The following is a 13,128-nucleotide window of genomic DNA, read 5'->3' on the forward strand; positions in this document are numbered from 1 at the left end:
AAAGTTACATACTGAACCTTTAAGTTTGACAAATTACCAAAAACAGAGGAAGTTTTTCATGGCATTGCTGTTCCCCACCGAACAGCTTTTACTGGAAATGAACGACTTCATACCAGCAGAGTGTTTTTATGTTTTCTTCCCCTCTGGTATTAATAATCAGTCGATCTTGGCAGGTGGTTTTTTGGTAAACACCAAATCCTCAACACCTGTTGCCAGAAGCCTTTTCAGCCTGGCTCTGAGCAGCTTTGTTTCAACTGAAACGCCGTCCCAGAGAGCAACGAGACATAAATAACCAACTGTGCCACGGCCAAAGTGGCCGTTATTCCCCGACAGAAGCTGCACACAGCAACTTAACAACAGCAGGAATTCCCGGAGGTGCAGCTCATATCCAAAGAGATGTTTCACGCTCCCGCCACACCCCGTCCGAAGAAGAGGTCGAAACCAGCACAGGACAGTTTCTGCAGGCGTGAAGAGGCGACGTTCCAGGATGTTAGAATATTCCTGGTAGAGAGGAAAATGGGCCGCAGCCGGAGAAGCTTTCTGACCCAGCTGGCCAGGTCAAAGGGCTTTGTTGTGGAAGACATTCTCAGGTTGGAAAAAAGAGATTTTGTTGTTGATGTCTGGCCCTAAAAGCTTTTTCTTAGAGTGACGCTTTTCTAAAAAGGTTCTGATGGATTTCCATGGCATTTCCTAACCTTGAAGAAATAATTTAAAGGCCTCCTTCAGTCGGTCCAGCAGGCAGGCTTATGGAGATGCTAAATTAGGGCTTATCTTTTGTCACAAGCTTCTGCTTTTGTGTCATTTTTATCTAATTAGCCAGTGACAGTGCCACTGATGCCTCATGAAGATCTAATTATGAAGGATTATGGAATCATAGGGCATTATGAGATTCCCCCTGTATGATAACCTTGAGTAAAAATACGGCATTATCACAGAAATGACAAAAACCCTGATAATTCTCTACAGATATTTATTGATATTTTTCTAATATAAACCTACAAGATTAGAAAAAGAAAAATTCAGACTTTTTTCTCAGAATTTAGACTTTTTTTTTCTTAAAATTTTGACTTTAATCTCAAAATTAAAAAAACCCAGAACATTTTGTTTTGATATTTTTTATTTAGAGGTTTCACACAAAATTTAGACTTTAATCTGAATTTAGAGTCCAAATCTTGATATTTGGACTTTTTTCCCTCACAATTTGTTTTTTTCTTCTGGAAATTTGGCCTTTTTCTCAAAATTTTTACTTTTTTTCTTAAAACTCTGACTTTAATATCAAAATTTACAGTTTTCTTCAGAATTTTTTTAATTCAAACTTTTTACTCAAATTTCAGACTTTTGGTCACATTTTGGACGTTTTCTAAAAATTCTGACTTTTTTCTCAGAATTTTGACTTTTTTTTAACATTCTGACTTTGATCTCAAAAGAACTTTTTTTCTCAGAATTTTTATATTTTCTTATTCAGACTTTTTCTCAGAAAAAGAAATTTTGATTTTTTTAAAATAAAATTTTGACTTTGTTTTCCTCAGACTTTTCCTCTCACAAGATTAAAGTCAAAATTTTGAGTAAAAATTTTTACTAAGATTAAAATCAGACTTCTTTTTTCTTCAGTGGCCCTAATTGTCTTCTGTATAAACCTCAGTGGTTATTAGTAATTATGAGAAATGCTCATAATTGATATTTGATATTTGAAGTTGATATTTGAAAAAACTGAAAAGCAAAAGAAATGCCACTTTTGTTGACTAACATAAGCGCTTTTACTATCCCAATAAATAAAGTGCATTTCTTTACTGACATGAAATGTTAAACTGACCCACAACGATTATTGGAGTTTGACAGATTAAAAAAATAAATGTAACTGCGTGTTTACAAATATTTACAGAAAGCCATGTGAGGTGGTGCAGCTTTTTTTTAGCCTTATATTAGTCGCCATATCACAACAGCAGCTCACTGACTTCCTGCTTTCTGCAGAGGGAAGAAAAGAAGCAGGAAGGAAGACAGAGACACGAGTCTGAGAAAAATACCAAAAATAGAGACGACAATCCACATGTCTGTCTAAAATCAGCCGAACCGGGAGAAGACAGAAAGGTCTCTATTCAGAATAAAGACCCTATTATTCATAATAAAGACCATCCTCAGAGTTTAAACTTTGTAATGCAGAGAGCTGCAATCACATTAAACACATTTTACATTCAATCTGAGTTACTATAGAAAACAATCCAATTTTCCTTCCTTTCTGCAGATCAACAACAAATGTGATGATCTTTTTCTTCATTACTTTGGGATGAAATGTGCATTATCCCCATTACATTTGGAGCTTTGCTCTTTTTGTGCCTATTCAACCATAGAAAAACTCTGAACTCTAAACCAAAAATTGCATGTGGTTTGAAAGTGCAGCTGGTTAAAACTTTGATATATTTACATGGACCCTTGACTCTTTGCTCAAAAAGAAAGTAGAAATTGACTCGACCATCTGCAGATTGCTGGCAGTAAGAAAACAGCACAACAGAGGTAACAAAGAGCAAAAAAAAAACAAAAAAAAACTTTTTTAATTGCTTTGGTAACATTTTTATGCCAAGTCACACTTAAGAACAAAAGCTTTGTGTGCCTGCTCCTTGGAGCGATGAATCCTCCATTGTGTGGTAATTATGGAAGCAGCATGCCCCGTTCGTTTCTTCTGTCTCTGAATGAAAGTGTCTTTCAAATCACAGACTGTGAGCGCAGCAGAAGTCCTCTGCTTGAAATCAGCCGCGTTTCAGTCGCTTTCCTTTGAGGCTGGTTGATACTCTGGATGCAGAAACCTCGCTTTTTTAAATATCGACAGTTTTGCAAAGCCGACACTTCAGGTTTTAGCTTTCGCAGCTTCGCTTTCATTTAAGAGGAGGGGGATAAAAATGAATGAAAATAGGCTCAGTAAAAGCGTCCAGACATGTATACAGCCAGTGCTACATTAAATGTGCATGTGTGAGGAAGAGATTGTTTGAACACGTTTCTTAGCGTTCCTGCCAGCCTGGCCATGGCAGCATTCCCAGAAACACAGCTTGAGCGTTCCTACGGTTACACTTGGCTTGATACACTTGTTTGAAACCAACGACAGGAAGTGGAGCCCGCCTGCCTCAAACTGACATTAATCCTGCAAGCTCACCAAACTGAAATCAGCTGCAGTTTGATAGCAGCACCTCCCTGTCTGGTCCTGTGCGTGTTATAGGCAGACAGCCTGGAGCATATGGCCTGACAAGCTGCGCAATGGGTTCGCAGAGACTCCAGCAGCAGACACTCACGTCTTCCCGCTGGTCTGCATTTCAGGTCCGATGCACATGAACGTCCGTCCAAATATCGGCTGGTTGACGGATAGGCCGCTTCAGAAATGGGAGTAACCCAAATGTTCACACATGCTGTTTTGGTGTCTTGTGCCAGCAGACATATGAACTGAAACAGTAAAAAAAAAAAATTCACATTTTGCTACTAATCTGAGGTAATCAGTGAATTTATACTCTATATATTCTCTCTCTCTCTCTCTCTCTTTTTTTTCCTTCCAAATTTTTTCACATTGTCTGGACTAAGAAGAACGTTTTGTGTCAGCCGTCATAAAAGATATGACACCACCACACATGGATGATGAGGCTGAATCTGTGAAGCCTGTTGCTCTCTGGATGTACACAGATTCATTTCTCTGTAGGAAAAAAGGCCTTTTTAACTGGAACATACAATACGTAACCATTCTATGTTCGTCTCAGGTCCAGTATGTCGACTTCCCGACAGATGCATTCAGACTGTATTTATTCTAACAAAAGGGGAAATCAAGTTGGTGGTTAACACCAGTCCAGCAGCTTCAGCCCCTATACTTTAAGGAAAATACGATAAATAAGCAAACTACAGAGCGATAGCTTCAGTTAGCGGCAGTTAAATACCTAAAATGGACATTGATAACAGTTAAAAACGTTTACAAAACATAGCAAAATTATTGATGAAACGCTGTATTTTATTAAATCTGTCTAAAATATATGTTAAAATGTAATATTTGTCAAGAAAACACAGAGCTGATAGTAATATGTACCACAGGTACAGACCAAAAGAAAAAAAGGGGAGGAGCTAACTGCCGAGAGCAACATAACAGAACTTAAAACACCAATAAATGAAGAAACAGCTTGTTGACTAAACAAAATAAATCCAATGAACACATTTTGACAAATTTCACATGTTTAATATTGTTAAAATAAAACCCTGTTACATATGTGTAAAATGGATGTATGTTTACTTGCTGGAAAAGAGAAATAATGTCGTTGACAGAAGGAGAAAACATCTGGAAATGGATTTTGCTCCAGGATTATGAAAAAAATCATTTGAATATTGAATTGATATGAAAGCAACTTTTTTGAGCTTTACCTCATAATGTCATTCCCTTATCAAAAATATACCTGGAAAGTTTGAGAAATGTATCTGTGAGAAATTATTTAATCACCATGGCAACCACTCAGCTGTTCAAAACGCCTGGTTGGACCTAGCCCCGCCTTCGAGACGCAGCTTCCGAGTCCCCGCCCAACTCGGCTCCCACAGACTAGCCAGCCGCAATTAGCAAACACCTGGTGGAACTGTGTGTTTGAGCTCAGGAGCAACTTGTCTGAGCGACACCGGTTAACAGAGGAGCCATGTTGTTTTGACTTCCTGAAGGCGGAGTTTTTAAATAGGCAGAGATCCAATTTCAAGGTTTTAAATTTCTTTGAAGTCATATTTCACAAATGTAACATTCGTAAGAGCTGAATGTAACAATTACTTGGTTGCTATAAAATGGCTCTTGGCCTCAAGCTGAATGACGTCCTAATGAGGTTTTTGAGCTATTTGATTTAGGTACTTTCTTTCCAAAATTTAAAAATGCTCTCCAAAGAATCCATAAAGAGCCAGTTTTTTTTTGTGAATTTGGAGTTACGTTCTACAGAAAAATCGATGAATTTGCAAATACTGAACAGTGAATATGTTGATTTCCTCTGTATCTCTTGGATTCGCTCATGGCAACGAATAAAACTATTATGATCTGCAAGCATAAACACAATTAAGATAGAAAACTTCTTAAAAATTAATGACATTGTGCCTACATTATTCAAAATACTACTTATTTAAATAGTTGGAACAGCATTTACATGCAAACCAGATTGTACGCTGAAATAACTCTTGAGATAAATCAGAATCTAATGTAAGGGGACTTAGACTGGAATAGTAAATAAACTGCAGCTTTTACTGCTCCAACATGCAAATAACCTGCCTGCTGTGACTTGCCTGCTCCTAAATGGAGCCTTTAGCCAGACTCTCACCCGCTACTTCCTACTGTTTCTCTTTTATGTTTCAGTTCCTTTGGCGAGGCATCAAAGCTTGTGAAATGGAGTAAATTAAGTAATAATCCCATATTGATTGATTAGTATTAACATTTTCGGTAATTGCAGTGAGTCTCAGAAGATGAAGGGGATTATGTACAATAGAAAATAGGTGAAATTTGTGATCTCATCTCGAACACAGTTTTGAGATATCGTGTTTCTCACATCAAGCACTTTGCAAACTTTCCCGTCCGGGTCGACTTTTACTTTGGGAACAATTTTTCCCGTGTTCCTTAGTACATTAATAGCCTGTTCAGAAATTTTACATTTTTATTCAGAAAGTTGAGCTAAAAGTATGGCGTCATTCATAATAAAAATTTTGCGGATGTGGCAAAGGCATCAATAGTTTTGTCAAAAGAAAATGTCATAAAAAATGGATTTAGTTAAATTATTGAAGTTCTCAGCCAACCAACCTCTAATAGTTTAACTATCCTTACCAACAGTTATTGCTTTGAAGCATCATGGACCTTTAAAGGAATATAGCCTAATATTATCTACATATGATTAATAATAAATGTCTTTGAGCACACTGTGCTAAAGAGGAAGGAAATACAATAGAACTATAAAGGGCCCAAAACAGGACCTTGTGGTACACTGCAGGCAAGAGAAGTGGACGAAGACCTAAACATAGAAGAAGCTGCAGAAAAGGATTATTGAGTCTAATATGAAGAAAAACACTCCACCGTCGACCTTATCAAAACTTTAATGTGTAATACTAGCCATGCTGAAGATCATCAAGAAATGTTGGACTAATCAAAAACAATCTCCAAAATCTGACCAGTAATCGAACATTCTGAGATTTTAATAAATTTGACTACTTCAGGAAAAGTAGTTGATTGTTGAGCAGATAGAGGATTAGCTTTGGTAGAGCTGTGGCCAATCAAGGTGCAGCCTAAAGTCTTTCCAATTACTCCCAGGGGTCAAAAGAGAGGAAGAGGAGGCTCACGCTTGGGGTAATTAAGCATGACTGGAGGCCTTGATTGGGTGCAGCACATCTGAATATGGAAGCGGGAAAGAAAAAGAAAGTCTCTCGTGAGATGAAGAGGGCAGTGGTTCAATAACTTCAAAACCAAAGTATGAAGGGATTCACTGAGCTGCTTGTTGTTTACCCAGTGTGGATCTCCCAAAACAACGCACACAAAGACCTGAACTGCATTTAAAAAGTCTTCTTTCACTCTTCTGAGACCATGATGGAGATGCACTTGGTGTTAAAATGAGGAAAATATGTTATAATTTACAATATGTGATCAATCTTCCTTTTGCAGATTTACTTATAGAGACTTATTCATCAGTATTATGAAATTATTGACTTACAGTATTTCTTGCTGAAAGTTACTTGTAAGTTAGATTTGTCTTATTTCAAGTGTACTTATATTTTTGCAGACGAAAAAGTACTTGGTAAGATTTTGTGTTTTTGCAGTGTACCTTAAAGAAGTCATGGGCCAAATCTGATCCAACGTTTTTAATTCCTTCAAATTAAATGTTTTTATTCTTTTGTCTTTTGTAACCTAATAAGTTTTCCTCCAGTCAGAGAGGAGAAACATTTAAATCTATGTTCTTCCGGTAAACAAGATAATCATGTATTTTTTTCTGATGTGCACATGGGGTTCTGGTGGTACTTATGCAGAGGATCATATTGAAATTAATGCTCACATTTAGCATGTTGTTCCCAGTGATACTGATACTGACCATCTGGATAATGATGACTCCGATATCGAAAGAGGCGCCGTCTGGAGTTGTGTGTTTGGTTCTGTGGGAGCGAGCCAGACTAAATAAGAGTGATGATAGATCATTGAACCCTAATGGGTTATACTGGGACCGACCCAGTCAACTCAGTGTGTGTTTGAGAAGCTGGGTCCTTTGTTTTTATTGCTGGTTCAAAAATATCAAATTAATGGGTGGCAGAGATTTTTTGAGAAACAAAAAAGAAACATAAATACCCGGTAAAAGAAACTATCTTTGAGTTATAATTTTAGGAACTTTTTGTCTTCAATTTCACTTTAAGTTTAAACTTGAGTGGCTTTTGTAATATTTGTTTATATTGAGGCTAATTTTCTAGTCTGGCTCAAATTTTTGTTGTGTGAAACTGAACATCACTTCAGCCATTTTGCTATTATTTGGATTTTCATACTGGTTTTTAAGGTTAGGGATGTCAAAGCACATTATATTATTTTCCACATCAGCTAAAATTTAAGGGGAGGTTTTATGCAAAATCAACTTATAACATGTTATAAAGTCCATCCCTCATCAAAAACATACCTGGAGTGTTGTTTCCCCACTCAGCTCCTCCAGACTAGCAGCAGCAGCAATTAGCAAACATCTGCTGAGCTTATCATACAAACTACTGCTGAGTCCAGGTATAGTAAGAACTGTTGTAAACGGCATCATGGAGAAGTATTGTGAGGAAAGATTAGGTGATTCTTAAAGGGACAGAGGTCTAACTTCCAGTCGTCAAATTGCAAAGTCAAACTTATTTTAAGTTATTCTTGACATTTGCAACATTTGTATCACAACTGAAGGCAACATAGTTACTTGACTTTACTATAAAATGGCATCATATGCCTGGAACATACATAATACAGCCACTCTGGAGGATTGGACTTGGCCATCCTTTAGCCAAGGATTTTTAACAGTTTGGGTTTTTTGTTGAACTTCAACTACCAGCCAGTTGTTATGATATTATAACTTTAAAGTCTATTATGCAGAATGTTTTTAGTATCTGAAATGACATGTAGAAAACCTGAAGAAGCTCTGACTGGATTTATTCCTCTCTTCACAGCGATGCCGTCACCCATGTGGTGTCAGAGGACAGCCAGTCGTCTTCCCTCTGGGCGTGGCTTAAAGGTCGCTCGTTGTCGGATCTTTCCACAGTAAACGTGTTGGACATCAGCTGGTTCACTGACAGCATGAGAGAGGGAAGACCTGTTCCCGTGGAAACCAAACACCTCATTCAGGTTAGTCTAAGCCGATACACAGCTAAACAAGCGATTACAGGTTACAAATTAACTCAGTTTTTTAAAGTTAGAGCTCCATTCTCTTTTTTCAGTTATTGTAAATATGAATTTGTTCTTAAAGTGTAACTATCTCCCTTGTGAAAGAGTAACCCTGGCCCCTGACAAGTGTGAAAAATGTCAGCAAAGTGGGGGGAGCAAAGAGACACTGAGGGGCGTGGTCAAGTCTGGGGATATTACAAAAAATCACTGTTGCTTACTTATAAACTTTGTCGCTTTATTTAGCGACTTTCCAGAAACCTCTAGTAGCTTTTCACACTCACTATTCAAACTCCTGACTCGCCGAGTCTGATGTATGGCTGGGCAATAAATCAGTAACAATGTACATCACGATACACGCATGATATGTCTGATAAAATATTAAATAATTTCACTGAACCCTGATCTAGAACTGCATGGCATTCTGGGGGATGTAGGCAGAGGAACGACTTTGGCCGCTCAACCTCTAACAGCTGCTAAGCAAGGTTGTTCACTTCAACTACCTCCCTCACTCTTTGGTTACCTAGCAACTCCCTCACTCTTTGGTTACCTAGCAACTCACTCACTCTTTGATTACTTAGCAACAAGCTGTTGAGTAACTTGCGCATTAGCAGTTTAAGGTTTCAGCACCATGCCTCATAACTGCTCAGAAATAGAAAAACAACGGCGTGGAGAAAGGAGAAAATGAATCCAACAGCTTGAGAAGAAACTGCAAATAAAACAGGAAAGGTCACGTCACCAGTTTGGCCAAACATCTTCACCTTGGTCGTGTTTGTGTGATAAAAAGTGTATCCCTGAACTCTTTTGCAAGTATGACATGTAGCGAATAGATTTTTTTCAGCTGTCTAACCTCAGGTTGAACTTGTAACATTCAATATTGTGGAAGATTATCAGCTTTCCTGAACATATTCCTCCAGTCTTGGAAGAAACATTCTTACAAGGACAAACAGATTCTTTCTTAATCTTGTCACAGCGCTGATGATCTGTTACTACTTTACACTACATAGATCTCTTAATCAGAAGACTTCTGGTTTTCAGTTAACATAATGTTTGATAATTATGTACGCTGACTCACTTTTAAGACAGTTTTGACATTTAGCAAGCAAATTAATATATGAATCATTCAAAAACGTACCAAAAAATGCTATAAGTTTGATGCCTAACTCCAGATGTCTCTGCTCAGTTCTCCTCTCCTCTCCTCTCCTCTCCTCTCCTCTCCTCTCCTCTCCTCTCCTCTCCTCTCCTCTCCTCTCCTCTCCTCTCCTCTCCTCTCCTCTCCTCTCCTCTCCTCTCCTCTCCTCTCCTCTCCTCTCCTCTCCTCTCCTCTCCTCTCCTCTCCTCTCCTCTCCTCTCCTCTCCTCTCCTCTCCTCTCCTCTCCTCTCCTCTCCTCTGATAGTAAGAAATAAAAAACAAACATCCTCCAGATTGTGTGGGAGTGTCAAATGAACCCATCAGCTGTATGTCAGGGCTCATAGCGGCCCTGACATAACAGACACACATGGATGTATATATATATATCCATATTTTCATGGATGCACAGTGTTTTCTCTCCTGAATGGCAGCAGCAGAGCCTGGGAGCAGATCAGGCCCTCATACATAACACTCAAGCGTTGCCAGTTTGACAGCCATGATGTTTTCTCTGTGTAGCCTGCTTGGACAGTAATGAGAAAATAATACATTGCAGGTACTTTATATTCTTTGGCGGTGAGTTAGGGGTGCCAGCAGATTTGTTCCCATTCGTCCTTAAAATAGACACCATCAGAAAGTATTTACAGCGTTTTATTTCCCTACATTTTGATATGTTACGTCGTTATTCCAAATTGTGCTAAATTAATGACTTTCCTCAAAATTCTGCACATAATCACTTTGTTACAGTAATGTGGAAAAAGGTATAATTTACTCAGATAAATACGAAAAACCAAGAAATCACATTAACGTAAGTATTCACAGCCTTTTCTTAATACTTTATGGATCCACCTTTAAACCTGAATCACCTATCTTTAGTTAGTTTAAGCCATTCTTCTTTGCACCAATCTGATGTTTGAATGTCCTAAACAACAGATTAAAAACAAGAGATGTCTTTGTTGTTTACTTTGTATGCGTATTTATTCAACAATTTAGCTGCAATTTGAAGTATTGGTTATTTTGTTGGTATATGGTTTGATTAAAATACAATTAATTCCGATTAATTGATTAGACGCTTCAGTTAACTCAATTAAAACATTTAATTGAGGACCACAGTTAATCTCAATCTAGCTGTATGACTAGAATTTATTCAGATTAACTGGATTTATTTAATCTGAATCCAGTCTGAATTTAGTCTGAATCTATGTAAACTGGAGTTGAATTGAACCAGTTTGTCATGTAAACTGACCTGACATCAATTTGTTGTGGTGATATTGCATTTTCCCAGTGCTAGTTTCACATCGTGTTATAATGTTACTCCCTCATAAAAAAAAAACAAAACAAAAACAAAAAAAACATGGAGTGTTGCTTTAATTCTTTCATGCATGTTAGAGAAATCATTTAATCTCTATGGCAACCATTCACATGTGCAAAACACCTGGTTGGACCTAGCTCCGCCTTCGAGACGCAGCTTCAGTTTCCAAACTCCGCCTCACATAACAGCCCTCTCTCTCCCACTCAGATCCGTCAGACTAGCCAGCACCAATTAGCAAATGACTGCTGGAACTGCGCATCACCTGAGCTCATTATAAGAGCCACTTATCAGTGAAACGCTGGTAAAACCGTTGTGAAAGGGTTAATAGAGGAGCCGTGTTGCGATGGCTTCCTGAAGGCGGAGTTTTAAAGAGACAAAGCCCAATTTCAAAGCCTTAAATTACAAAGTCAAATTTCTTTTCAGTCATATTTTATATGTACAGAAACTGAAGGTAACATAGTGACTTTGTTGAGCTATAAAATGGGAATATGTGCCTGGAAAATACATATTGCTGTCCCTTTAAAATTAAGGACATTTCTGGTGCTAAATCTGCTGAATTGGGATATTTTATTTTCTGGTTTGTAGAATGGCTGTTTAAGTGCAAATTACTTAAACAAATTTTTCATTTGAAAAGAATGAAAATGGAAAATTGACTCCCAGTGGAACTGAATGTGTGAGGATGTGTGTGCTGAGGAATAGGTGCAGGTACAGGAAGTGGAATCTCATGGACCTTTGCCCTGGTTGCTGGTCTTCGTTAACCCGCTAATTTGGCCGTGTGACGGGCTTTAGCGTGGCAGGAGCTACAAGCCTGGATCGTCTCGACGGTTCCAATGCGAACACGAGACTGTGTGAGAGGTAGCAAAGCTTATGTTGCCCTTTCATCTGAGCATATGGTGTGTGTGGAGAAACGAAGCCCCGGTGTGCAGACTGCACACATTAGATTAGTTACATCTAAGTCACAGAGCAAAGGTGAAGAGGACGCTGGAGGGAAGCCCAGTGGGGGATGTGCTACCTCTGCGCTCTGGCTTCCTCCCTCTTGTACAATATGGCTGCATAATAACTGAGCCCAGATGGGGGAACCAACCTCAGCATGCTGAGGCACTGAGGTTTTTCTCCACGGAGTCACAAAGCCATATTACATTAAACCAACTGCAGTTAAAGTGGAATAGCAAAGGAGAATTCCCTCCTGTTGGGTTTTAAGGAAACACAGACAGGAAATAATGAAGGCAGTTTTAGTTTTGGCTGCCTGAAAAAAAAATGCGGCGTGAAATAAATTCAAAGCTGTTATTTTTCAGGAGGGAAACGAAGAAGTGTCCTAGGGGAGAATAAACGCTGATCATGTTTGAATTCAGCCCAGTATTTGATGTGTTAAGTCATTTTATTATCTACTAAACAACATTTTCCTCTCTGAATTAATTCCTGTATCAGGATTGTCTTTCCAACAGAACAAAAACATTTACTTTTATGTTTTTCGGCCTCTTTATCTTCCAGAATCACACTGTAGTTAGTTCAGTCTTCTGAATAAAAGCATCCCCACAGAATCATATTGCCTCCACTGTGCTTCACAGATAGGAAAGTGAATTTAGTATGTAGGTCAAAACATTTATTTTGGTCTCAAACCTCCTCCATAAAACCCTGATTGTCCTGTCAATGCTGTCGTGTTTGGTGATATTTGCGATGTATGGAAAATAAATTTTGTCTCAATAGAAACAAACTTTTGTTAGACAGTGAATTTATAACACTGATTTTTTAAAAATCCTTTGCAGTTATGCATATCATTTTACTTTAACTAGCAAAAATTTCCCCTGCAGAAATTTGACTGCAAATGTGGCCTTCTGGTGATAAAGTCAAAACAATCGGCACTAGAGTGAGATGAAAGGATTGCAGCCACTCAAATTACTCTAATCTGATCATGTGACAAAGCGCTAGCTGGTTAGCACAGGTAACTTCTAAAGGGCTTCTTTACGGCTCTTTTAAATGGCAGAAAAACAGTATCTGAGGTGAAATGGTGAATTTGGTTGCTGCATTAGGTTTGTAAATACCGATATGTTTTAAATTGTTAAACTGAAGTAAAAGTTTCTAGAGTAAAATGCACAGCTGTCATTGATATGAGGGGAGCTTTTTGCTAGTGAATTTAAAGTAAAAAAAAAAAAATCATATGCATAGCTGCACAAGATAAAAAGTCTGTTTCTATTAAGACTTTGTTTCTCCCTGAAGCAGGAGCACAAAGTGGACAAGACAGATTAATACATGAACAAACTAAAATGCAAAGTCTAAGCAAATAAAAAGAGAAATAATCAACAAATAATCAAATACAAAGTTCTGCAG

At 38.1% G+C, this 13,128-nt stretch overlaps 1 protein-coding gene across 1 annotated transcript in view; it reads left to right on the top strand.

The window, feature by feature from the left end:
• Positions 1-335: 335 nt before the first annotated feature.
• Positions 336-13,128, top strand: part of dntt (DNA nucleotidylexotransferase) — a 93,674-nt gene continuing 80,881 nt past the window's right edge. The window contains exons 1-2 of the mRNA XM_023327243.1: positions 336-590; positions 8,149-8,323. Of these exons, the coding sequence (XP_023183011.1) occupies positions 397-590; positions 8,149-8,323 (369 nt within the window). The 5' untranslated portion in view covers positions 336-396. The remainder of the gene's footprint in view (positions 591-8,148; positions 8,324-13,128) is intronic.

Source organism: Xiphophorus maculatus, chromosome 22 (assembly GCF_002775205.1).
Source record: "Xiphophorus maculatus strain JP 163 A chromosome 22, X_maculatus-5.0-male, whole genome shotgun sequence".
Classification (NCBI taxonomy): domain Eukaryota; kingdom Metazoa; phylum Chordata; class Actinopteri; order Cyprinodontiformes; family Poeciliidae; genus Xiphophorus; species Xiphophorus maculatus.